General features: G+C 37.0%; 2 protein-coding genes and 1 long non-coding RNA gene across 3 annotated transcripts in view; 1 reads left to right on the top strand and 2 right to left on the bottom strand.

The window, feature by feature from the left end:
• Positions 1-7,030, bottom strand: part of Trap1 (TNF receptor associated protein 1) — a 50,310-nt gene extending 43,280 nt beyond the window's left edge. Inside the window, exons 1-2 of the mRNA XM_090173250.1 lie at positions 6,860-7,030; positions 1,431-1,586 (exon numbers count right to left, since the gene is read on the bottom strand). Coding sequence (XP_090029376.1) covers positions 1,431-1,586; positions 6,860-6,998 — 295 coding nt within the window. The 5' untranslated portion in view covers positions 6,999-7,030. The remainder of the gene's footprint in view (positions 1-1,430; positions 1,587-6,859) is intronic.
• Positions 7,031-7,791: 761 nt separating this feature from the next.
• LOC149948265 (uncharacterized) overlaps positions 7,792-25,189 on the top strand; it is a 69,134-nt gene continuing 51,736 nt past the window's right edge. Inside the window, exon 1 of the mRNA XM_090173249.1 lies at positions 7,792-8,872. Coding sequence (XP_090029375.1) covers positions 8,567-8,872 — 306 coding nt within the window. The 5' untranslated portion in view covers positions 7,792-8,566. The remainder of the gene's footprint in view (positions 8,873-25,189) is intronic.
• LOC149948266 (uncharacterized) lies at positions 15,332-16,114 on the bottom strand. Its single transcript, XR_016480619.1, has 3 exons — positions 15,778-16,114; positions 15,597-15,688; positions 15,332-15,509 (listed from the first exon to the last, which is right to left on the bottom strand). It is a non-coding gene; the product is annotated as an uncharacterized LOC149948266 (long non-coding RNA).

Genomic DNA, 25,189 nt, shown 5'->3' with positions numbered 1-25,189 from the left:
CTTAGTAAGCGCTTTAAAATTTTCACACTACAATGATTTAATTGAAAACTTGCTTAGAAACCGTTCTAAAATTTTATCACTACAATGAATTAAAAACCTAGTCTTAGGAGGAGGGGGTCAAAATTCCAGGGCCAGCAAGCATGCTATTTAGGGGCCCATCACCTTGCCCTTCAAACCCCAACTCCCCCCCCCCCCTACGAAATTTCAGTTAGAAGGGCCCGAAATGTCTCTGCACGGCCCTGCAAGTCCGAAATCTTGCTTAGAAACTTTTTAAAATATTGCCATTACAACGGTTTAGCATCTTAAATAGGGTAATAGCACTTTGTAGCAATGGAACGGGTAACGCAAAACCGAGAGTACCCGAGGTGTTTATGCCCGATTTTGTTCAAAGTCGGGCGTAATGTAGACCTATATAAGATATGAAATTTCCCAAAAGGAGACGTTGCACTACCCATTCGATTTGCCATGGCAACCGAAAATGATTTTGACCACTTAAAACCAAAATAAGATTTTTTCCTTATTTTTGTAGAAAACCCACTGGCATTTTTGGGGTTATCTCTATTTTAGGTTTAATTTTGTTTTGGGAGAGCTAACACTGCTTCAGTTTCCGACTGAAAAAATAACTGGGCAGTTGTGTATAATTAAAAATTAATCACACACAGTTTAAAAAGTTTTTATTTTTTGGTCGAAGTTTTAAAGTTTAGTTTGAGAGACTGGTGGAATCGTGGTCCAAATCGAATCTAACGTTTTCTGTTTACATTTTTCCCGAGGAAACCCTGGTAGGGCGGGAAAGGATGACCACCTGCATTTACAATAGGCTTTCAATAAGTGGAAATACCCGGGCTCGCTGGAAAATTTGGCGGTGTTATCCCAATATCTGGTGTTCTCCTCCTTTTCACATTGTTAGATTTTGGCCCTTTGGGTCTATATTTATTTTCCAAGAAATATGGTTTATAATTTTAAATTTGGCTTACAATGTATATTTTGGGTATTTAGGTTTTAGATTTATTATTGGTTAGGATTTATTTAATTTAATAATTTTAAGTTTTTTGTTAATTTTAATCAGGGGGGGGGGGTACAAAAATAGGAGTGGGGTGGTTCCGTAAAAATATTCAACAATTTTACCCAAACATTGTTAAAATTTTAACACAAAAATGTTCCAATTTAACCAAACTTGATGAAATTTACCTAAATGTGGTCCAAATTACACATTTCGTGATTTTTTTTTTAATTTTCGTAGGAAGGACCCTGTGAATCCGAGAAAATCGCATGATTTTTAAATGGAGATTTTTTTGTTGTAAGGGGTGTCCTTTTGGGAAATTTCATATCTCATATAGGTCTACATTACGGCCGACTTGAACCAAATCGGCAATAAACACCTCGGGAGGAATTCAACATTCGAAAATATCGGATTTAATTTGATCGCTTACCTTGCTCCTTCTCGGAATTCTTGATAATGGAATGATAATCCGCGTCTTTGGTCTCGTCTTCGGCGGGCTGTTGATGGTAAGCGCACTGGCCAGTCGTTAGTGAGCGGACCCATTGTTTGGTCAGCCTTCGCGGCAACTCGCTTCGGTCATTTTGACCTATAAAATACGAATAATTTTACTTCGCATGATTACTTCTACTTTCGACAATATCAATAAATTAGGCCTATAAAAAATGACCATCGGCGACGGTCGTCAGGTGAGTCGGACATCGTAAAATTCCGACACGCCTTAGCTATGTTGACCGAGACACTCCTATTAGCTTGACCATTAGAGAAACGATATATTTTTTCATTATCACTGTCGGCTATTTCTCGGTCAAATAGCGGATGGAGTGCGAACGAGTCCACGTGGCCATGATTAAAGGGGGTTAGAAAAAGGGGGAAATCGAATGGCACCATCGCGGTGGCAATGTTCTTCATTAAGGCTGAGTGACCATTCCGATGACCTCTTCTCGTCCATCTACGTCAACAAGCTTTTTCTTTTCCCCCATTTGAAATCGCCGACGCTCATTGCGGCCTCCTTTTTCATCAGCGGAGACCTTCTTTGAGTCCGGCGCGGGGGGGGGGGGGGTTTCCTTCCTAATTTGCCACTCTGAAGGGGGACGCTCCTGGTTCAAATTAATTTACAAGGGGACCTTTCGAGAATTCAAAATCCTAGGGGGCGTCGTGGCCGTTCTATTCCAGTGACGTGACGTTACTAAGCAGTGTTGCCTGATTTAAATCAATGATTTTTTCATAAGAAATCATTGATTTAAAACAATTTTCATAAAGTATTTTTGAAAAAGAAAAAACCTCGCCATTTGCTATAATTTAGGTTTAAATATAATCTTTCTTGTACTTCCCCCTAATGTGGCATTGGATTCTACCTGTGGGTGGGGATTCCGCCGAATTTATTTTGAAAAATACCAAAATTGGTTTAAAAAACAATTATTAGCTTAAATTTAATATATTCATTATACATTTATATATATATATATATATATATATAGATTAAGTCTTTAAAAAATTAAAAATATTTGTAGCGTTGTAAGTCGGAAAATTTTCCGCGGAAAATGTCCGAGGCCTTTTTTTCCGGAAAAGTTTCCGTATTTTTCCGCAAAAAATATAAAAAGTTTTAATTCCTTGATTAGAATATTGTTTGCCAATTGAAATAAAGCGGCATTTTCGCATCATTTTTCGAATCTAAAAGTAAAACTAAATCTCTAGACTAGCTTTAAACTGATTAACAATGTAACAATATTAATGTTTTGAAGTATGTTTACTGATATTAGATAAAAAGTTAAAAACATTAAAAACCCTTAAAATGTAATTTATGTTTCAATTTTTTATTTTTCCGATTTGCGGAACATTTATTTTTCCGGAAAATTAACAACACTACATATTGTTTTAAGTAAAATTATGATACTAAATTATATAAAACTTTCAAATTTTATTAAAATCAAAAAAAATCGATAAAAATCAGATTGCCAACCCAGTTACTAAGCTGCCTAATTTAAACTATTTTGGAAGTAAAAAAAACTGATTCAAATATATCAATTGAACTAGAGCTCATTAATGCTCTAGTCTCTATACACTCTTATGCGAAATTTAACAATGGCGGACGAGCAGGGGTAAAGAAGACGCGAAAACTAGTGTGTACCATGGACCAAGAATTTAAGGGGAATGAGCCACTGTTCCCGATATTTTGACACGGTAGGCGTGGCCTAACTCGGAAGGCTTACTGAGGTACATCAGCTGCTTTGAAGCGCCTAAAGAATTCTGTTGGTTCAACTATCACTGCGAGTTGGGGCTTAAGAGAAAGTTAGGTTAGGCTTAGTTCATTAAATTTTTAAGTTTAGAAATGAAATGGATTCCAGTAAATTTGATTAAAACTCAACCATATTCGGCTTACTGATTATTTTTACTTAACACAATGGTTAATTACAATTACTTAAACTTTTAAAGGTCCAATATAGTAATCGGTGTACAGAATTTAAAGAAGTGGTTAGCCCCTCGACTTCAGAAGACGTGTGACGAATAGCTTTGGCTCTTTACTAACCAGGACTGTCTACCCGGTGGTGGGTTAGCTACCACCCAGGCCCTATGCTTGTTCAAGCCTCGTCTCGGGCTCTAAACCTTAACTTGCGGGCCCCTTGACATAGGCCTACTCAGTTTATAATAATCAGCTAGAATTTAGGTGTTTTCATAAAATCCAGCCTAGGAGGTGGTATACTCTAGGAAGGGACATGTAACAGTTTGTAGTCTTTGGTTTTTATTGATTTTTCGGGAAACATGTTTGATAGCTTGTTGACGATGGTTTTAGAACTGGAACGTACTGAACTGAACTCCCATCAAACACTGAGGGGGCAATTTTTGCTCGGGGGAAAAACAACATGAAAACCCCTATACCCCAGGCACAGGCCCAAGTCATCTAGCGACTTTTAATGCCTTTAAACAGGTGGCCGGGTTACAATGCCAAAGTCCTCCCTCTCATAAATCCACCAGTTAATTTTGCGATAAATATTTAGTTTCAATTCTAATTTTTGCCAATTGCAACTATGTGTGGTATTCACGAGAAATTCAGGCAAGATGGCGGCGATGACTCTAGCATTCCACTGTCGCGATGATGACCTCACGAAAATACTCTCTATAAGTAGGTCCGGCGAATGTGGTAATTTCGGCCGTAATGTTACGCGAGCGAGAGGAGAGCGACGTAACAGTGAGTTTTTCGCTAGTATAGAAGGCGACCAGTGGTCAAAGTGAAGAATTTCTGTTCTACGACGCGCGGCGTTGCGTTGCGTGGGAGAGAGGACTCGATCGGCGATGATGGAACGGTCGCTTTCCGCCGAGCGACGAGCGACGCGTTTATACCGTATTCCTCCGCGTACCCCCCCCCCCCTCATCCCCCGAAATATCGCGCGCGGGCCAGGAATTTCGGGCCCGGGATTGGATTACATCGTTAGTAGCTACGAAATTCCTGGAAAACGTCAGAATGCTACGTAATTGATCTATAGCCGAGGCCTATGACAGACTAACTTGTCAGTGCCATCTAGCGTCCCAAACCTCCACCGTTGTAATAATGAAAAAAAGTCACGTCCGACGGAATCTAACGAAACAACCGCCCCCACCCGCGTCCATAGTCCAATCTATACACTGGAGTGAGAGACGAGGAGGGTATGGACCATAAAAAAAAAGAATTAGTAGGCCATGATTGATTTCTAAAAAGGTTTTTGATACCACCCTCATTCTCCGTGCACTGTTAATGTACGCGTATTATATATTGCTTAGGGTTTTGTTGCCATGGTAATTAATTTGTAGCGACCCTATTCCGGGATACCCCTGGGAAATAAGTCGTTTGGGGGAACCGGGGAAAGTTCCGATCAAAGGCACGTTCGCAATATTTAAGACTCGTAATTAATACGCCTAATTTCGTTAAAAAAATAAGCTTAGATTTTTTTCCCCTTCGCATCTTTATTATAATACATATTTATTATTGAGCCTAGTCTCTCGAGGCCTTGTTGGGATGGCTAGAGGGGGGAGCAAATGCTTTTATAAAAATTGAGAAGTTTATGAAAAGATTCTTTCAAGAGACTGACAACGTTTCTTCGAAAAAAAAATCTGAAAAGTGATTTGACCCGCTGAGGTCAAACTGTTTTCATGCTATTGTAGCCCGCGCTCTTTTAAATTTCACCGTTCTAAGTACCAATAGTATACCCCAAATATACAGGGTGGTCTCTCGTTGTATAGTTTTTTCCTCGCGTTATTACAAGTATCGCGATATTTCAATTAAACCTCGAAGTATTTACGTTATGTCGATGCAGGTGTTTCACCAAATTGTTTATTGTAAGGTGTACTTGCGTTGAAATATGCTTTTAAAATTTATATTTTATAATATTTTTGGAGGTATATACTGTCTATTCGAAAACATTTTTCAGTTGTATTCGATATTTGATAAATATTCGAAAACATTTTTCAGTTGTATTCGATATTTGATAAATATTCGAAAATATTTTTCAGTTGTATTCGATATTTGATAAATATTCGAAAACATTTTTCAGTTGTATTCGATATTTGATAAATATTCGAAAACATTTTTCAGTTGTATTCGATATTTGATAAATATTCGAAAACATTTTTCAGTTGTATTCGATATTTGATAAATATTTGAAAACATTTTTCAGTTCTATTCGATATTTGATAATTATTCGATAAATGGATTTTATTTCCATAAATACCATGATACCTAAGGGGTAGCTTACTCCAATGATTATAAGGACCCCCTCGAATGATTAAAATTAAATTTGTAGATTTAGCTGTACAAAGATTAAAAATGATTAAATCGTGATTATTAGGACACCCTGTAACAAAGTGATCTGCCCATCGCCTAAATATTTGGTATATTTTGAATTTATATTTGATGTTTGGAGATATATTTGGTAAAAATTAAATCATACTCCATATTTTTTTTGTAAAAACCGGATAATTAAGGTACTATTTTACTAATACTAAAAATTAAAAGCTCATAAATGTTTCTAGGCAGACATAAATCTAAAAATAAGTTATTTCAAAGATATAATTACGTTTAATACGTCTTTAAAAAACATTTAATGAGGAGGCATCATTTTATAATATTCCTATACATTATTTCGAAAATTACCCTGGAAATAATTCGGTCTAGTTTTGTACACGACTCACGATAATGCATTTTGCCAAACTGGTTATCAAATATTTTCCTTCAGAAAAAAGTATTGTGGTGGTCAGTTCTCCCAAAGAATTAGCGACTGAGATTCTCGAAAACAGAATCTTTTCCTGATAACGGTTCCTTATTATGTTTCAAGAAACCGCGAAAACGTGAAAATGATATTATTTTCCATTAGGGATTTATTTAATTTTCATAAACAGATCTGACCCTTCTGAGATCGTATTACTTCGAAAATATTCTTTAAATTTTATCCTGCAAGCTATAAATATTCAACAGAATTTTAGTTTTTGTACACTACAGGCGGCTAATTTAAAAATAATATTTATTTATAAATGCATAATTTACATTTTTGCGTATTACAAAATCGAATTCGTTATTTTATAGTTGTAAGCTACGTGTCATAGATGTCGACACCTTCTCCATAGTTCTCTTCGAATCAATGAAACTTCGTCTGCTCAACTCAAAAGCAACTCTCGCGATCAATAATTCAATTTCAATGATTATTTACTATATTAAGGGTGTGTGTTGTCATATTAAAGCGATATTAATACGAGAATTAACTAAGCAAACATTTCGGGATGTATATAATTGGAATATAAACAATTAACCTATGTATTGTCTTGATAAGCGTACAAATCAAAGAGATTACTTGTTACATAGGCTTAGCTTATATTATTGTACTTTCTTACCATGGTACGTTTTCCCCAATAACGCTGCGTTCGTAAGACACCTGGCACAGCTATAATTAACAATTAACTTATAATTTAAAGGTTTATGAAGCTTAGAAAGTCCGGATAAGCGCGCACATTTCACTATGAAGGCCGCCATTTCTATAATCGCTTCGCGCTTTCGTGGTTCCGACGATATTTCGCGTTACTTTCTCTCCCCTCCATCCCAGCCCCTCCCGTATTTTTTTTTTAAATTATGACTATTCTTTTTAAAAATACTCACGATTTATATATTTCAACTTTTTGTATAGTCTAGCCGAAAGTGTGGAAAATTTCGCAGAATTTTTAAGACCAAATTATACTATTTTATTATTCAAATAAATATTACAGTGGACCAGTTGAAGAAAAATATTTATTTCTTTCAAGTCAACCAAGTAATACTATGGTTTCGAAATATACCAAGTATATGATTAACCCAAATTCCTTTGAAGAGATTTCAAAGTTTTATAAGGAATAAAAAAACGGTTCATTATTCGTGGAGAAAAGATGAAAATTAAAAGATAGCGAAAACGTTTGTATTGTGGGTCACTGAAATAATGGGAGAAGATAGTTTATTCAAAAGAAAATGTACGGAAACTAAACGGGGGGAGTGGAAGAGCGAAACGACACAGTGAAAAAGAGAGCGAAAATCCAAATGGAAAGTCAAAACAGTAGTGCAAAAAGTTTCAAAAATCCGTCGAAAACCCTTGAAAATGCCCCTTTGAGGCTTTGACAAAACCAAACCCCTCCGTAGCTGGTAGGTTGGGAGGGATGGCAGGGAAATACGGCACATCACCGTTGTTTTTAGTCGAATTTTGGACGGGCCAGTTCCACCCACCCGAAATATTCCACACACCACCCGCTAAAGGAGAACTCCATCACACCCCCAGAGCGTCTTTTTCGGTGGGCCAAACGTAACGCTCTCTCTCTCTGGCTTTAGGTCCCCCTCGCCTTGCCCCCTTCGCCCTGCCAAAAATATTTTTCAGAGTAAACGCCAGCCGCCAGTTGTTGAGGGAAGAAGGACCCGGATCGCGGAGAACGAACGCGTCGACCCAATGTCGATAAATCTTTAATCGCTATCGCCACAACAAAAAGCTTATCAAAGTTTCATTGTTTTACTAAATTCCGAGGAAATAACGGCTGCGCAATGATGTTTTAAGGTTCTTTTTTTTTCCGCCGTTAGTTATCCCGTTTTGGGATGTTAGTTGGTGGCTTTCGCCGCCTGGTCGCGTACAATCGTCTAGTGTTCGTGGGAGTCTGGCACTAAGCCTCGGTGTTCCTGTAGTTATCGACGGATCGAGACGGTGGTGGCGCTGCGGCGAAATTTTTCGCGTCTTCCGCCGCGAGTGAGTGGCGAATCCGACGCAGTTCCCACGCTGGGGATTGACTCGTACGAATGTTCGCGGCCCGTCTTCGTCTCTGGGATTATTGAGATAGGAATCGAGGCTCTCTGACGTCGTCGTCGCCCCGGTTGTTTATATACAGCGTGGTCAGTTTGAATTTACGGTGCAGTATCCGGAGTGGTCGGTAAACCCTGGCTGTCCCCGCGGCGGCGGGGGTACCGACGATTGCCGGGACGCCGGTTTCGCCGCTAACACGGCCGTTGGCGAGGGGGGTGGCTCGGCCTGGGGTTGGGCCTGGGCCAACCAACCCGGGGGCGCCCCCGTGGGCTCGGGGCCCCAAGCGGGCATGGGAGATTTGCCGCCCAAGAAACAAGCCGTTTTCGAAAGAATTCGCCGGAAGTTTGAGAATCTGCGGCGCCATCAGGAAGAGTGCTTCCCTCGCTACGAAACGGCCACCAACAGCCTCTACGAGCAACAGAAACAAGAGACCCTCCTGCTTCGACAAAGGTTCCTCGAGTCCAAAGCCAAGAAGGCCAAGAAAGGTGACCACAAGAATGCGGCCAAGGAAGCCGCAGCCGCAGCCGCTGCCGCCGCTGCTGCCGCGGCAGCCAACAACGGGTCAAACGCGGATGGACAGAGGAGTTTGTTAGCGGTCAGTACTTTCCTATTCTATCTCTTCTGTGTATAATGCAGACTCGAGCGCTTGACCCCGGGGTCGGGTTGTCATTTCGCTATGCCTAGCCTATTACGCGACTCGTACTTTGTCACGCTTTGCTAACCCATATTCATAACACGAATTTATGGCTATATTCGTAGCAACCGTGTTCATTTCATTTCTAACTGGGAACCCGTACCAAACATAAAAAAAGGAAAATTATTTAAATTAAAAAAGCTTGAGAAAAAAACATTCAATTTTTGGTGAACACTGAGGGGTCGAATGCTTAATGGTTTTTTTAAGCATCCAAATCTTAGATTTCCCATCCCATAGCTATTAAAAGGATTTCTTAAAATTTAAAAATTCTAGATTTCCGGTTACATAGAATTTAAAAGGGTTCCTTAAATATCCTAGATTCTAGAATTACTGGTTCCATAGATTTGAAGATTCTAGAATTTCTGGTTCCATAGATTTGAAGATTCTAGAATTTCTGGTTCCATAGATTTGAAGATTCTAGAATTTCTGGTTCCATAGATTTGAAGATTCTAGAATTTCTGGTTCCATAGATTTGAAGATTCTAGAATTTCTGGTTCCATAGATTTGAAGATTCTAGAATTTCTGGTTCCATAGATTTGAAGATTCTAGAATTTCTGTTTCCATAGATTTGAAGATTCTAGAATTTCTGGTTCCATAGATTTGAAGATTCTAGAATTTCTGGTTCCATAGATTTGAAGATTCTAGAATTTCTTGTTCCATAGGTTTGAAAATGATTTTTTAAAAATCCAAGATTTTAGATTTCCTGTTTCAGGTTTTAAAAGGATTCCTTAAAAATCTAGAATTTAAGAATATTCTAGAATTTCTCGTTCCACAGATTTAAAAAATATTTTTTCAAATAATTTTTTTTTAATTTCTTGTTCCATAGATTCCTTAAAAATCCAAAATATTTTGATACATTGTTCCTTAGATTTGATAAGGATTTTTTTTAAATATATATATAATTTCTTGATACATAGTTTTAAATGTTTTTTTTAATCCAAGATTCTAGAATTTCTTGAAAAATAGTTTTAAAATGATTTTTTTTTAATCCAAGATTCTAGAATTTCTTGTTCCATAGATTAGATGAGTTTTTTTTATTAAAAATTCGAAATTCTAGATTTTCGGTTCCATAGCATTTAAAAATTTAGATAAAATTCTAGAATTTCTGTTTTATAGATTGGAGAAGGACTCATTAAAAACTCATAAGTCTAGATTTTCCGACCCTATAGATTTAATAAGGATTTCTGACAAATCCAAAATCGTAGATTTCACATCCCATGGATTTAGTAAGGATTTCTTAGAAATCCAAATAAACACGTAACCTGTAAGTAAAGGCAAATAAATCTACGACCTCTTTCCAAAGAATTCCTTTGAATTAGAAAACTTTTGGGAAATTATTTCTGAAAAATGTTGCCAAATCTCAAATATAAACATTAAATTATTTACTCCAAAATGTTTCCGTTTTCTATCAATGGAGATAAATTTCATAGCGTTTATTTGGTGGTTTTCGCGTAAATTCGCCATTATCACCGCCAAACGGGAATTACGTAGATCCACCTGTCTACAGTTCTTAGGTACGAGTATTTACCGGAAATACCGCAGGCCTGACAAAATCAAACGGTGAATGTTAAGAAAACGAGTGTCGTAATTTCCTCGAATTGATTACGAAATTAAATCAGTTGATGACATTTTCGTGTTCAACATAATTCGGTGTTTTTTCGAAAGCGGTTAGTGATTCCTCTTGTTAAGTTTATGGGTTTTACTCTCGGAGCGAGTTCGTTCTCCGCTTCTTATCAGGCTGCATCGAAGTTGCATCTACATTCCAGATAAGAGCCGTGGTTTCGGGACCCCGCTAATCTCTGGCTCTGCTCTTCCTTCGCTTTGATGCCTGGTTTTCTGGCAACTACGACACATCCCGCGTGGGGAAAGCGTGCCACCGGGGGAAAAAACATACCACATTTAGAGCCATAAGAATAAGGCGCACGTTTTGCGTTTACGATCCTGCTACGAAAAAAAAAACAGTTTTCGAACTGTTTTTCGAGTTGTACGTTTTTTCACAGCAGCGAATTTCCAATGAATTTTACAAAACCTTGGAATATTTATTTCATTAATTAATAGATACATTAAAATATATCGCGCATTATTGGTTTTTTTTATTAAATCAAGTTTAATAATTAATTTGGCTAGAATTTGTACTCTCGGGGCTTTGGTTCCATAGAAATGACAGTTCGCCGACTCGTGAATGACGTCATCAATCGTAGTTACAATACTTATCTAGGTTGTTACTACACTTATCCCGCCCCCTGGAGGGTAAAACAAGCAAACGCGAAGGCCATTGTTTCCCGTTTTCCATTTAAAAGGATGACCGTTTCAGATTGAAAATTAGAGTTGTGAATCGGAAAATTTTCCACAATTCGGAAATTTTTCCGCATTTAATTTTTACCGGAAAATTAACAACTATTTGAAAGAAAATGCAGGGCCCCCAGATGTCCTATAATTCCTATAAAATCCTATATTTTCAAAAATGTCCTATAACATCCTATATTTTTAGCAAAATCCCCAAAACGTCCTATAAAATCCTATAATTTTGATATTTTGCCCATTTTGAATCCCGCCACTCGGTGAAATTGCTAGATTTAACTGTAGGATAAATTCCTATACAAAGTCATTCTAGTCTATACTTTTGTTATTGTTAACATGGTAAGCTACTATTATATTTATGTGATAAAATGGTTAAATAGTTTCTATTTCTAAAATGAAAATCAAATATTTATTTCACTAAGTATATATTTTGTATTTAAATGCAGAAAGTTAGTAAATTAAATAACATATAGTCCTATAAAGTCCTTTATTTATAGAAATATGATCCTATTTTTCCTATAAAGAAATTTATTATTTGAGTGGGGGCCCTGAAAATGATACATAAATGACTAAAATCCAGTTATTTAGTCGTTTACGATTAAATTAAAATAGGCGTTAAATGAAACGTAACAATATAAGCCTCTTAAAACAACATGGCATAAAACTCAAGATGCTATAAACCTGACATCCGCCGATACAATAATTGTTTAGGAATTTTCGCGCATTTTCCCATCATTTCGAAGCGCTATAATAGTAAGAGCGTACCCGCCGATTTACCGCACTTTCGCCCTCAGCTCTTCCAATGAAACCCCGGTAAACTCGGTAAAAGTGACGGCGGTTACTCGCTTTTAGCTCCGAACGCGGCTCCCGCGAGTACTACCAAGTTAGATTATCCTGTTAGCAGTGGGGAGGGAGGGAGGAGGATGTCTAACATTTCGCTCCCGGCTAAATAATTCAGCGGGCTTTAGAAAGGGTCGCCTCCTTTTCACTTAGTGACGACTTAAAAGGCTCGTTATTGATATAAAAAGCGTTACGAGTTATTGTTTCACTCGTCAGTGACTATCAACGCTCGGCGGGCTTCGCGACTCGCGGAATTTCCAGAGTGAATTGAAACGCGTAGTTTTGGGGGAAGGTTTTCTCTCTTGTTTTTGAGCGCGTTGGGATCCCGACGTCCGGTCTGATTCCCAAGGTCTCTTTCTCTCGCTGATTTTCGCCCGAGGTGCATTTTTCGTCACTGTATAACACACCATTAAAGCAGTCTCTTAATTTTTAAGATTTGCCTTTTAAAATCGACGACGACCCTCCCCTACCCTTCTCTTTTCTACTCAAACTCTCACTCTGTATTTGTATTTGTCAACTTGTCAGATTAGCTCGATTTAATTTGATATAATAGCTGTCGCCTAATTACTTTTTAGAGCTGGTTTACACCGGTACTGTCTTTAATTATTTGACTGTATTACTTCCCTGAGAGAGTCGTTGTTTTCGGTGATATTAGGGTGGCGCGATTGCCGAGGAAGACACTGGGTTAAGAGTTATCGCGAGACAACTATCACATTCTGTTCGTTGAAATTTTATGAGAAAAATTAGATTCTATATCTTAAATTCATATATTTTTTATGCCAAGTTTTTAAATTATTAGAAAATTGCATTTTGCTCGTAAGTTTCTTGGTTTTTCCGTAGTTTCCGATTTGCTTCGGGGGTTTCAAAGTCATCTGCAAAATAATTTATACCGTAAAACGTAAAAGTTTAAGGAGAATCGGAGGTATTACATTGTAGAGTCTTATATGACGTCATTTCCGCTCTTGTAACTTCCGGTCTCCAATTTTAAATCGACACAATTTCTTATTTTTCTTTTTTCACGGGTCGACGTAATTTCGTGGGGTCGGACATTTGGCCAAATCCCGTACAAAATTTGGAAAAAAATCCACAAATCCAAAATCCAAGAATTTTGCTCCCATAGACTTTGTATGACAAATCCACAATAAAAAATCCAAAATCCCGTACATCAAACAGGCAAATTTCGGACCCCTCGCGTAATTTCGCTCGTAATCGGTATACAAGCCTGTTGCTTTGACTGCCGGGTTCATAAGACAGGGAATTCCAATTTTTTTGTAAAAATCAGGCGAATTTGTGAGGGTTCAGAAAGTTTGCCCTAATGAATACAAATTTACATCAATAAGTTTTTCTTATTAAAGATTCAAGGTTCGTACACGACCTGGAAAAGTCATGGAATTATAAAATGTTTCCAAAAGGTCATGAAATAGTCGGGGAATTTGAAAATGATTCCAAAAGGTCGGGGAATTTGAAAATGACCCCAAAAAAATTCAGGCAAATAAATTTTTGAAAGATGTATTAAAAATACATCATCAATATTTTTCAATATTTTACCTCAAACCATTCATTTATGCTACAAAAATGGTTAAGGAAAATTTGGCAATTTGGTCAGGGAAAACCTGGAAATATCAGGGAATTTAATTTTGTACGAACTTTGACTTTATTTCTTCTTTTATTTTGTAATATTGAACCAATTTAACTTAAATGACAATCACGAAATGAGTTACCATTTAAATTGCAGTTATATTTTATCTTGTACGGTTGCACTTGGAAATATTCGTGGGAAAACCTGGATTTATCAGGGAAATCGCTGCTGTACTTAGTTTCATATTCTTTCAATTCTTGTACAGATATTTAGGAAGCAGTGATGGGCATTTTTTAAAAATTTTGGTGATAACTCTCACTCCATCCGATTCCCGTTTCTAAAATTTTAAACTCATATCCTCTCATCCCCGTAAGCTAACGTTTTAGCTCATCAGGGTTCGTACACGACCTGGAAAAGTCCGGGAATTTGAAAATGTTTCCAAAGGTCAGGGAATTTGAAAATGATTCCAAAATATCAAGGAAAAGTCCGGGAATTTGAAAATGTTTCCAAAGGTCAGGGAAAAGTCAGGGAATTTGAAAATGATTCCAAAATATCAAGGAAAAGTCAAAGAATTTGAAAATGGTACCAAAAAGTAAGGGAATTTAAAACAACCAGAAAAAAATCAGACAAATAAATTTTTGAAAAAAAAATATTTTTCAAGATTTTTACCTCAAACTATTAATTTTTCTACAAAAATGGTCAGGGAAAATTGGTAAATTTGGTCAGGGAAAACCTGGGAATGTCAGGGAATTTAACTCCGGAATTTTTGTAAGAACCCTGCTCATCGTCTCTCATCGAATTTCGCTAATTAAACTAAGCTAGTTTTGTTGAAAAATCTGATCTGATCTGACGCTCTTTTCCGTTTAAGGATGAAATAAAATATCTCCTTTCACTCTCCTCTTTCAAATGCATACTTTGTGAAACTCCTCTCACGGTCCCTTCCTTTTGAAGTTTTGCGCATCTCACCTCCTCTCACAAGGGTAGAACACGTTAGATTTACTGTCTTTAACTTCTTTATAACCTTCAAACGTTAGCGAATTATGTTATTTTGGCTAATTGTACGTGTTGGCTTCGATATTGTCAAAGAACGCCATGTTTTTATATTTCCTTAGTTTTTTTTCTGACATCTAAACTCAAACTCACCACCGTAAACTAACTTTTAAGCTGATCTCTTCTCGCGAATTATTTTATATTTCCTTAGTTTTTTTTCTGACATCTAAACTCAAACTCACCACCGTAAACTAACTTTTAAGCTGATCTCTTCCTCTCACTCCTCTCACTTAAATGCGTTGCTTGGAAACTCATCTCACGCTCCTCTCCATTGGAAGCTTCGAGCATCTCACCTTCTCTCAATTGCTCTCACGGTGAGAGGAGAGTGCCCATCACTGTTAAGCCCTCGTTAGCTGAGCTGTAATATGGTCTTCTAAGCTGACTAAAATCCATCAGCTAATGATCTTCTCGCCTTGACCGCTAGGTGGACAACTTAAATTTGCTAAAAGGGGAAAATTGGCAAAAAGTGGGTAATAACGGAAAATTGCGTTTAAGAGTTAAAACTAATTATATTTCAGTTTTTAATCAATTTTATTTTAAATATTACTTAGTTTACACTGAACAATGATAGTATTAATATTTTCCAAAGAACAAGACCAACTAATCAAAATATGACCGTCCCTGTAGTAAGCAAATTATTGACCACTAAATTCACTTTTTTCCATGCCGAAATTTTCCACCTGGAATTTTCCACCTCGGGACACTGTTAGTTGTTTAAAACGGAGTCTTTTTCACTATTACGTACCGCGACGTCACCCACGCTGGTTCCTACGGACAAAATATTCCCCTTAAATGGCGACCCTGACCAAACCAGTGTGGAAAAACACTAAAGAGAGGAACATTACAAATCTTTACTTAAGTACCGAGGAGTTTGTAACTTTATAACTAGTCTCCAAACTTTGCCTTGGAAGATGACGAAATAGTCTCTAAAAACAGGCACTTTGTAACTGAAAACCGAAAAAGCAATCATTACCCCGATAAATTACATTATTTTGCAAAGTGACTCGCTTGGAAACTGCCGGAAAAAGTTGTTTACCTTCCGCCCATTTGTTTAATTAAACGTAAATTTTTCCAAAAAAATCCAGAGATTCCATCCGAATTTGAAACATTCGCTTATCACTCGCAAAGTCTTCAGATATGGCGCTCTTAAAAAACGTGAAATTAAATATCCAGAGCGGAGAAAAATGTTGTCTTCGCCGAAATGAAGAAGAGAAAACGCCGCGGCGGAATCCAAGGTTGTCCCGGCTAACCGATCATATTCTACATTTCGCCGTGTCGCTTTCAATTTGGCTCGGGGACCGGTTACACCGAGGAAGGCTAGGTTTGGGGGTCGCGCGACTAGTTATCCCGCGTTTGCTGGTTTTCGAATTCGTGGCGAGTCACGACGCTTCGCCTACTGAGCGATGACGTCCGTCGCCGTGGTTTTCGGTGACGTCACTCTATGGAAATATATCATGGCTGTCCTTTTGTCGTTTCTGTTTCTTTCGACGCACTTTTATCTATTTATCGTTATCTGGAGTTAATTATTTTTCGTTTTTCACCGTTATATCCGTTTGCTTCATTCTCGTGTCAGTCTGTAACGTTTGTTGAAATGTAGGACCGTGTTTAGTATAGCTTAAAGGGACGTATCTTTTGAATTTTGAGGGTGGGCATTCAAAATCACGTGTTTTTGGAAGCTGGAAAGTATGCCAGAGTCACGCAGGATTGACACAGTACCTGAAAAGTCAGGGAATTTGTAAAGCCATTAATTCAGGTGGCCGGGTTACAATGCGTAGGAGGGTGGTGGTCCAAAATCAGGGAATTTGTAAATGGGTCCAAAATCAGGGAATTTATAAATGGGTCTATAATCAGGGAAAAATCGGGGAATTAATAAATGGGTCCATTATCAGGGAATTAATAAATGGGTATAAAATCAGGGAAAAATCGGGGAATTTATAAATGGGTCTATAATCAGGGAATTAATAAATGGGTCCATAATCAGGGAATTAATAAATGGGTATAAAATCAGGGAAAAATCGGGGAATTTATAAATGGGTCTAAAATCGGGTAATTTATAAATGGGTCTAAAATCAGGGAAAAATCGGGGAATTTATAAATGGGTCTATAATCAGGGAATTAATAAATGGGTCCATAATCAGGGAATTAATAAATTGGTATAAAATCGGGGAATTTATAAATGGGTCTAAAATCAGGGAAAAATCGGGGAATTTATAAATGGGTCTAAAATCAGGGAAAAATTGGGGAATTTATAAATGGGTCTATAATCAGGGAATTAATAAATGGGTACATAATCAGGGAATTAATAAATGGGTATAAAATCGGGGAATTTATAAATGGGTCTATAATCAAGGAAAAATCGGGGAATTTATAAATGCGTCTAAAGTCGGGGAATTTGTAAACGGGTCTAAAGTCATTAAAGGACATTGTAGACCGTTTTACCACTCATTTTTATTTAAAAACGCACAACGTATTTAAGCAAGTACTTGTGCAACTGACACGTAGTAGGGCTGTGCGAGTAGTGTATTTAGGCAATCGAGTCGATTATCGAGTATCAAATTTTTTCATCGAGTAATCGAGTACTTGATTAGGAGCTGGTTTTATTCAAGTTATGAAATTATATTTAAAAGGAGTTTCCACAACTTTGTAGGTGCCGTTTATTGCCCCCCCAAAAAGTTGTAAAAACCCCTCTTGGAACTTTGAAGCAACGAGGATGGAAAAACCAAATACTCGACGAGTTTAGAGAGCAGCTTATTCGAGTAATCCGGTACCCGAATGTGCTATTTTTTGGTACTCTGTAATCGACGAGTATTCTCCAATTACTTATTCGAGGTCGAGTTCGAGTACTCGATGATGTTAGAGTACTGACACAGCCCTAACACGTAGGCTTATCTGATGTACTGAGCTGTCCAAAGACGGCTCTCTTGTGTCCTTGGAAGAATATATTTATTGATAAAAATCTCACAGCTTCAATCGCGTCGTTTTAGGGAACCAATGATAAACCGGGCGCTCAAAAATGTGTTAAGTTTAATCCTACTGATACCATTGTACACAACTGAACCAAAGGACTGGTAGCAGTACCAAGTTATAAGTTTCAAGTTAACAAGTTAGTTAACTTTGTAAAGTTTGTATCACATTACAATTTAGTCTAAGATATAAATTAATGTGGTCATTGCACATTGAAAAAGTTGGTTTTTCATTTAAAATCAGAGATTTGAAAGTGGGTTTTTTCAAAACTCCTGCCTGACAAAGTAAGAAGATAATCAGTCTATATAGCAGACGATAACTAATCTCTAGAATCTTTATTTAGCAGGGCTAGACATAGGAAATTTCTAATATCTCTTAGTTTAAAGTTTTTCGCCACATCGTCAAATACAAATATGGAAATAGTATACCAAAATAAAAAAAACCACCCAAAATAAAAAAACCCACTGTGTTGAGTTTTTCCGAACCCTGATGTTGAGGAAACAAATTGGTATAGTTATGAAAAACTGAGTTTAATATTTACATGAAAAAATCAAAGTTACAAATGTATTACGAGTTAGGTTAAAATGATTATAAAAATTGTCCACTGTGGGACCTGTCCGCTCTTTCCGTACGAGCTCACTATCCTTTCGACGACACACCAAGAACTAACTTTTGTCCGTGTTTCTCTTAGGTCAAGCGCGTTGGGAGGGTGAAAATCCCAGAGTCTTCACACACACTTTAGAAATTTTCCATGTCCATCCCGGGTTTTTCCCCACACCTTGTTTTCTCTTCTTAACCGTGCCCTGATTGACAGTCTTTTTTAATCCCCCAAAATACGTTGGTTTCCCAACTTTTCGCAACACCTGATAAATGCATTCTTGGTCCTTATGTACCAAAATTAATTTGGGTCTAAATTGCCGCGATTAAATCTTCTCCTAAAAAAACTTAATTTGTCTCCAACGTCCACGTTGATTGAACGTTCTTCTATAACTGTCTACAGGAATCCATACCTCTACTTGGAATGCTTATCGCGACAGGCTTTCGTCTCGATGTGGCGGACGGTTTTTTTGACGTCACTATGTTAACTTAACAAGCAAGTACGTGAGAGGGGAGCGCGCGCAGAGGAGATTTTTCTCTCGCAGGCGGGGCCAAAGCCGTCAGAAAGATCTTACCATACGCGACACGGCAGGATAAGCATTCCAAGTAGAGGTATGGATTCCTGCTGTCAAATATCACATCGTAACCAACAATATCAGTAACAAAAATAAATTCTTGTTAATATTCAAATCACACAAAAGAATTTATTTTAAAAAGTTGTTTAATTAAACTTAGTTTTCAAAAACTTGGGAAATTTGGTTCGTTTGCTCATAGCGTCGTAGTTATACCACGCCTTAAAACCACCGGCCATGACCCACGCAGGGTGACCAGACTTCCTATATTTTTAATGCCTTCCTATAATTTCCTTTATTCTTACCTATTTTCCTATAATTTCACGGTCGTTTGAAAATGAAAGAAGTTTTTGTACGTATCATCATGTAGTGTAAATACTGCCATTTTCGAACAAAATCTGGAATATACGAGCTTTGTTAATCCGCTAAGTGATCCAATAATGCAAGAAAGCAGTGTACAAAACATTATCAATATTCTAGGTGATTTGAGTCGAAGTATTCCGATATGTAATAATTACCTTATTTTCCCCATATTTTTCTTTGTTAGTTTCCTATAATTCGCCTATTTTATATTTAGCCTATTTAATTTCCTATAATTCGCCTATTTAGTGTCCTATATTTTCCTATAATTCACCTATTTAGTTTCCTATATTTACTTATAATTCGCCCCTAAAATTCCTATTTTTCCTATAAAATTTTCAAAGCTTTTCCCTGGTCACCCTGCCCACGTCACAGATCACGATGAAAAATCACCACACGATCTTGTTTGGCAAATAATCCGGTGACCATCCTGGGCGTCTTAATATCATGACCGATATAAACTTGTTACCATGGCAACGGAAATAGGCCGCAACCACGTTCTTAAGGAAAGATCACTTGATTTCAGCTAGGAGCAACAAACGCAGCACCCCACACGAGGAGAACGCAACCCGTCAAAAGTCGTCTATTTTCTCGCGTACAATTTTCATTGGTTAGACGCTTTAGCGCCTAGTGCCGTCGGAAGGGGAAAATTCGGAAATTGTCTTCCCCCTTTCCGTAAAACGTTCAGCGTAAAGGTTCGTCCAATGAAATGTGTACGCAACACCGCGTTAGCGTGTTCAAAGGCTAGCTGCGTTCTCCTTGTGTTTGTTGCTCCTAGATTTCAGTGATTTTATCTATAATTTTGTTCCAGTGGTTTCACGCGTAGGGAGAACTTCTTTATTACAGCACAGACCGTTTACACTTCACGTTCCCTTTACGCTATTTTCAGCCATTTTAAGATACCGACGGGTAAAGTCGGTAAAGTGACCTCGAGAGTGACCTTTCGCCAAATCAAGGGGACAACGAAATATTTGATTTAGCTGAAAGTGATAATATTGAGATTAATGTATACGCGTAAACTGAACGGCGTACGAAATTATTTTTAGCAACGCGTTAATGTGGTGGTCTGGGGGGGGACGCGTTAATTTCCCCCGCACGAAATAATTCTTTTATGGTCTCGCGAAAATGTTTCGGATTTCGTTGGCTTAGGCGAAGAAAGAGGGCTCTTTCGATGATTAAAAACGTGAATTTTGTAAATTAGGGGAAAGCTAGTAAGCGGGCGGGCGGGGGGGGGTGTCGGGATTAGCATTGGTCGACGATTAGGGTTCCATTCCCGGGCGCATTAATAATTTATCCGCGCGCGGCACACGTGCTTTATCCCCTTAATGAGACACCACTCGAAAATGATTTTGCAGGAAATTCCGTTACCATGACGACCCCGCCAAATCGCCGTCCTTTGATTGGTCGATCCGTCGGCACGGTGTCACCCGCGCCCCGGCCAATCAAGACGTCGCGTACGAGGATATTTGCCTTAGGATTTCCACCCCCCTCCCGTCCCCCTGTTTTGCGGATTTGCTCACTATACTTCCGGTGTACTTTGTATTTGCAAATATTCCAAAAATTCTCGGCCTAAAATACCAAGTAATTTATATACCATTGCAACATTAGAATAATCTTGGAAATTCGGTTTGATAGTTTTCTCAGGGCTCCCAGATATCCAATAATTTTTCTATATTTCTGACAAGGTCCTTAAAATTCTATAATTCTACTTCCTGTAATTTTTCGCATAATCGATTAAAAACCAACTAATAAAATTTTAAAAGATTTACACGCCAACAAGAAATATATTTAATTCGCCATTTTTCTCGAAAAACAATGATCCTCGCCAAAATGGAAATCATTGAAGGAGCAGATTAAAAATAATTAATTTCCTTTTCTGATCTATCTTGTGTTGTTATGACTCCTTTTAAATACACACTATAATTAAAATTATTTAAAAATAATAACTTTTAAAGTTACTTGGTTTTCGGTCTCTCGCAAGCCATGGGTTTCGAAACTGAATTCAATAATGTATTTATTTAATCCTTTAAATTAATTCAGGGTGGCCACAGGTCAGGGAATTTAAACCAGCGGTTAACAATTTGGTTTTTGCTATGGAACCCTAAATTATCCACCTAATTCTGTCGGAACCCAAACTCATTTTTTTTTACTTATCTTAAAAGACTTTTTACACAAACAAAGATGGCCGCGCTGCAAATTCTCGGAACACCTATGACCCTTCCGCGGAACACCTTTTGGGAACCGCCTATTTAAACTATAACCTGAAAAGTCGCACATACTAAAATAAAAGCTTGAGTAAATATATTAAAAATAAAAATAAGTTCCAAATTAAAAACTTTGGTCTTAAAAAATGTCAGGGAAAATTTATAAAAGTGGTCAGGCAACCCGGTTTTCTTGGTGAAATAACAATATATAAAATCCGGTGTAAGTATCGATACGCTGTCCCAACTTATTAAATTGGGACGATGAAATAGTACAGTTAAAGCCTACGAATGAATTCATATCCTCTTTGGAGTGGAGAGCTAATAGAAGCGAAGTGAAACAAGAAGGCCGCGTTACTTTATAATATCGCTTATTCGGGGGTTATTATCCCCATCAAGCCGCGGTAAGAAAACGAAAGTAGACATTATCCATTAATAGATTAGATTTAACAATCGAACTCCTTATTTACAAAACATGGCCTTATCGAATTTATAAAACCGCACGATTCTTATCATCAACAACGCCAGAAACAAAAGTGTTTCAATTTGAATGATAAGGTGTTCTATGCGCATTTTGAACTAACGGTTTCGTAACCCGAGTACCTTGGAAGTAGTGGACGATGCATTTTTGTGGGTGTCCTAGACCCTTTCAAGCCTTAATTGGTTCTTAAAACACCTAAGATTGAGAATTCTAAACCCATCTCTTATAAATTATAAATTTTTAAAGCGAGTATTTTAATTTATATGGGGTTTGGACTGCGGTCAGGGTTGGAAAATAACGGGGCCTAAGGTTTTTTGGTGTTCGAATACAGGTTTTTTCTTTAAACTTTATTTAATTTTAAATTAATTTAAATTATTTTTTGCCTTCCTAAGTTTTGTTTAACTGTATATACTCTTCGCAATTATCTTAAAATATAACTTGAATAAAAGTAAAAAATTCTTATTTTAATTCTAGTAGTAAGTTTTGTTTAACTGTATATTATCATCGCAATTAACTTAAAATTTACCTTTAATAAAAGTAAAAAATTCTGTTAGGAGATGTATATAATCAAACACAATTTTTCCCCTTTTAAAAATATTCAGTATTTATAAAAGCAGGCTTGAACTGTGGTACTAACATGAATATATCTAGCTATGAATATCCAACCCTACGATATAGCCCTTCTATCATGTCGATTTGATTTGGGTGGCAACTTTCGAGACCAGTGACGCGTTTTCAGCCAATCAGGAGACTGAAGGAAATGACGGCATGCTCCTCACTCGGTCGGAGCAGATGTGATTGATCACGTGACTAGATAAGCCCAACCCAAATTTTAGCGGGAGGTTAGAGAGGCTATTGCTATTGTATATTCATAGCTAGATATATTCATGGTACTAAGTATATTTTGGAAGCAATTTGATAATGTTTTCAAATAGACCACTGATTTTTAATTCTATTAGTCTACACCTCTTGTTGACAAATTATTAGTAATTTTTCCCTCCAACCCGAAGACAGTCAGACAGACAGACAAATGGCGCGACATAAGACGGGTACCGCGTGGAAGGGGGTGGGGTAGTCGCTAAGTAATTGACCATACCAGAAACCCACGCTTTGTTATTCTTTTTCTTTCCCATCGAGCGCGCGGATTATACGTATTGAATATTAATTCGTCGAAAAACACTTTGAAAATAGCTCGTTCAAGGCTTAACAATTCCCGAGAAGGCGCGTTTCCCCTCATTGCTCAGTCAGGCTGCTCCCTCTGAGAAATATTTTCCTTTAAGCGGAAAAGGCTGCAATTAGCGTAACGCCGAATCCCCGAAGAAAGCCGAAATAATTAAGAGTAAAAAGTGGCGTATTTATGGCCGCGGATCCCCGGCCTTGAGATGGCCTAATATTTCCCATCGCGGAGGAAAGACTTTTTTGCGGGGGCCCGATTCGGGGGGACCTCGCTGCCATCGACAAACTTATACAAAAGTAATTCAGACGTCACTCGCTACTTTTTTAGATAAACGGGGGGCAGGAGACTCCAGGTTTGCCCGGGGGGGCGACCATAAAGATTTTAAAATTCGTTTTGTTACGGTGTCTTTATACCACGTTATTTTGTTAAGGGTAGGTATTTGAATTTTTCAGAAGGTGGTGAAATCTGTGCACCCCCTTTATTTTGTTTTTTAGAGAAGTTGAACAGGGCTGCCACAAATCAGGGAAATTATGGAAAACACGGGAAAAGTCGGGGAATTTGAAACTAAGCATTTAAGATGGGGAAATTTAAATTTATCTCGTATTTTATGAAGGTTATTTAGTAGATTTGAATCTCAAAGTGATTTCAGAAATTGAAACTGATTTTCAAGTACATTTCAAGATTTCCAAAATATCGTATCCCTTCAATTTACTCGAGGGGCAGGTCACTTCCATTTTGGGTGCGTCTTAATCATAATAAAATGATTTCATCAGGGTTATCGTGATTAAATCAGGGTAATCAAGATTAAAAAATCTAATCACGATTTAAACGAGATTTAATCATTTTAATCACGATTTAACCATTTTAATTGGATTTAATCATTTTAATAACGATTTAATAATTTTAATCACGATTTAACCATTTTAATTGGATTTAATCATTTTAATCACGATTTAACCATTTTAATCACGATTTAACCATTTTAATCACGATTTAACCATTTTAATCACGATTTAATCATTTTAATCACGATTTAATCATTTTAATCACGATTTAATCATTCTAATCACGATTTAATCATTTTAATCACGATTTATTCATTTTAATCACGATTTAATAATTTTAATTGGATTTAATCATTTTAATCGGATTTAATAATTTAATCACGATTTAATCAATTTAATCGGTTTAATCGAGATTCTATAATTAAAATCAAAACTAAAGTACGATAATTTAATATTAATTATTAATATTGATGGTTCTATCGCAATTGTTTTCGAATGTCGTTCTAATTTCTAATCGCGATTTATTCATAATAATCACGATTTAATCATTTTAATCAGATTTAATCATAATTAAATCAAATTTAAACATTCTAATCATGATTTAACGTGATTTAATAAACATAATCATGATTAAATTGAATTTAATCAAAATAATCACGATTAAATCGGATTAAATTTTTCGAGGAGTGCGTCGTTAATCAAGGAAGTGACCTGCCCCTCGAATAAACTATAGCTCTGTGATAAATTTTGTGATAGTGATGTAGTTTCTTAAAATTTTGGTCATTTTTAAACGTTGTTATTTCCAACGTTTCACTAAAACATTTTAAAGGTTCACATTTATAACAAAATAGAAGCTAAAATAAATTCATTGATCTTAAATAATGGTCAAGGAAAAGAGGAAATTATTGGGGAATTTAAATATGAAAATTAGTGGCAACCCTGTGGAAATGAAATCGAAACAGATTAGAAATATAGATTATACGAATTTGTAACCCACTTCCTATCGATTTCCCTCGAGTTGGCTAATTATTTCCATAGACATTCGAATGTATGTCATTAATGAAAATTTCTGAAAAATCGTCAAAATTAGTAAAAAAATATATCGTCTTTGGCGTAGTACCAAGGAGGATAGCAGGGAGAGCCGACTCCGCCTTTGGAGTGTGTAAAGTGATTTTTGAAACGCGAACCTGCTGCCCCCTGGTTACCATGCTGAACTATTTTTATTTTGGGGGGGGGGGGATGGAATCAGAATTTCATGATGGCTGACGAAAGACAAAAAAAATAAGAGTATTTCCTCAAATTGGAAATATT

This window comes from Leiobunum rupestre, chromosome 4, assembly GCF_980474605.1.
Source record: "Leiobunum rupestre chromosome 4, qqLeiRupe1.1.hap1, whole genome shotgun sequence".
Lineage (NCBI taxonomy): Eukaryota > Metazoa > Arthropoda > Arachnida > Opiliones > Sclerosomatidae > Leiobunum > Leiobunum rupestre.
Note: the sequence above shows the minus strand (reverse complement) of the source record. Positions and strands in the feature narration are given on the sequence as shown.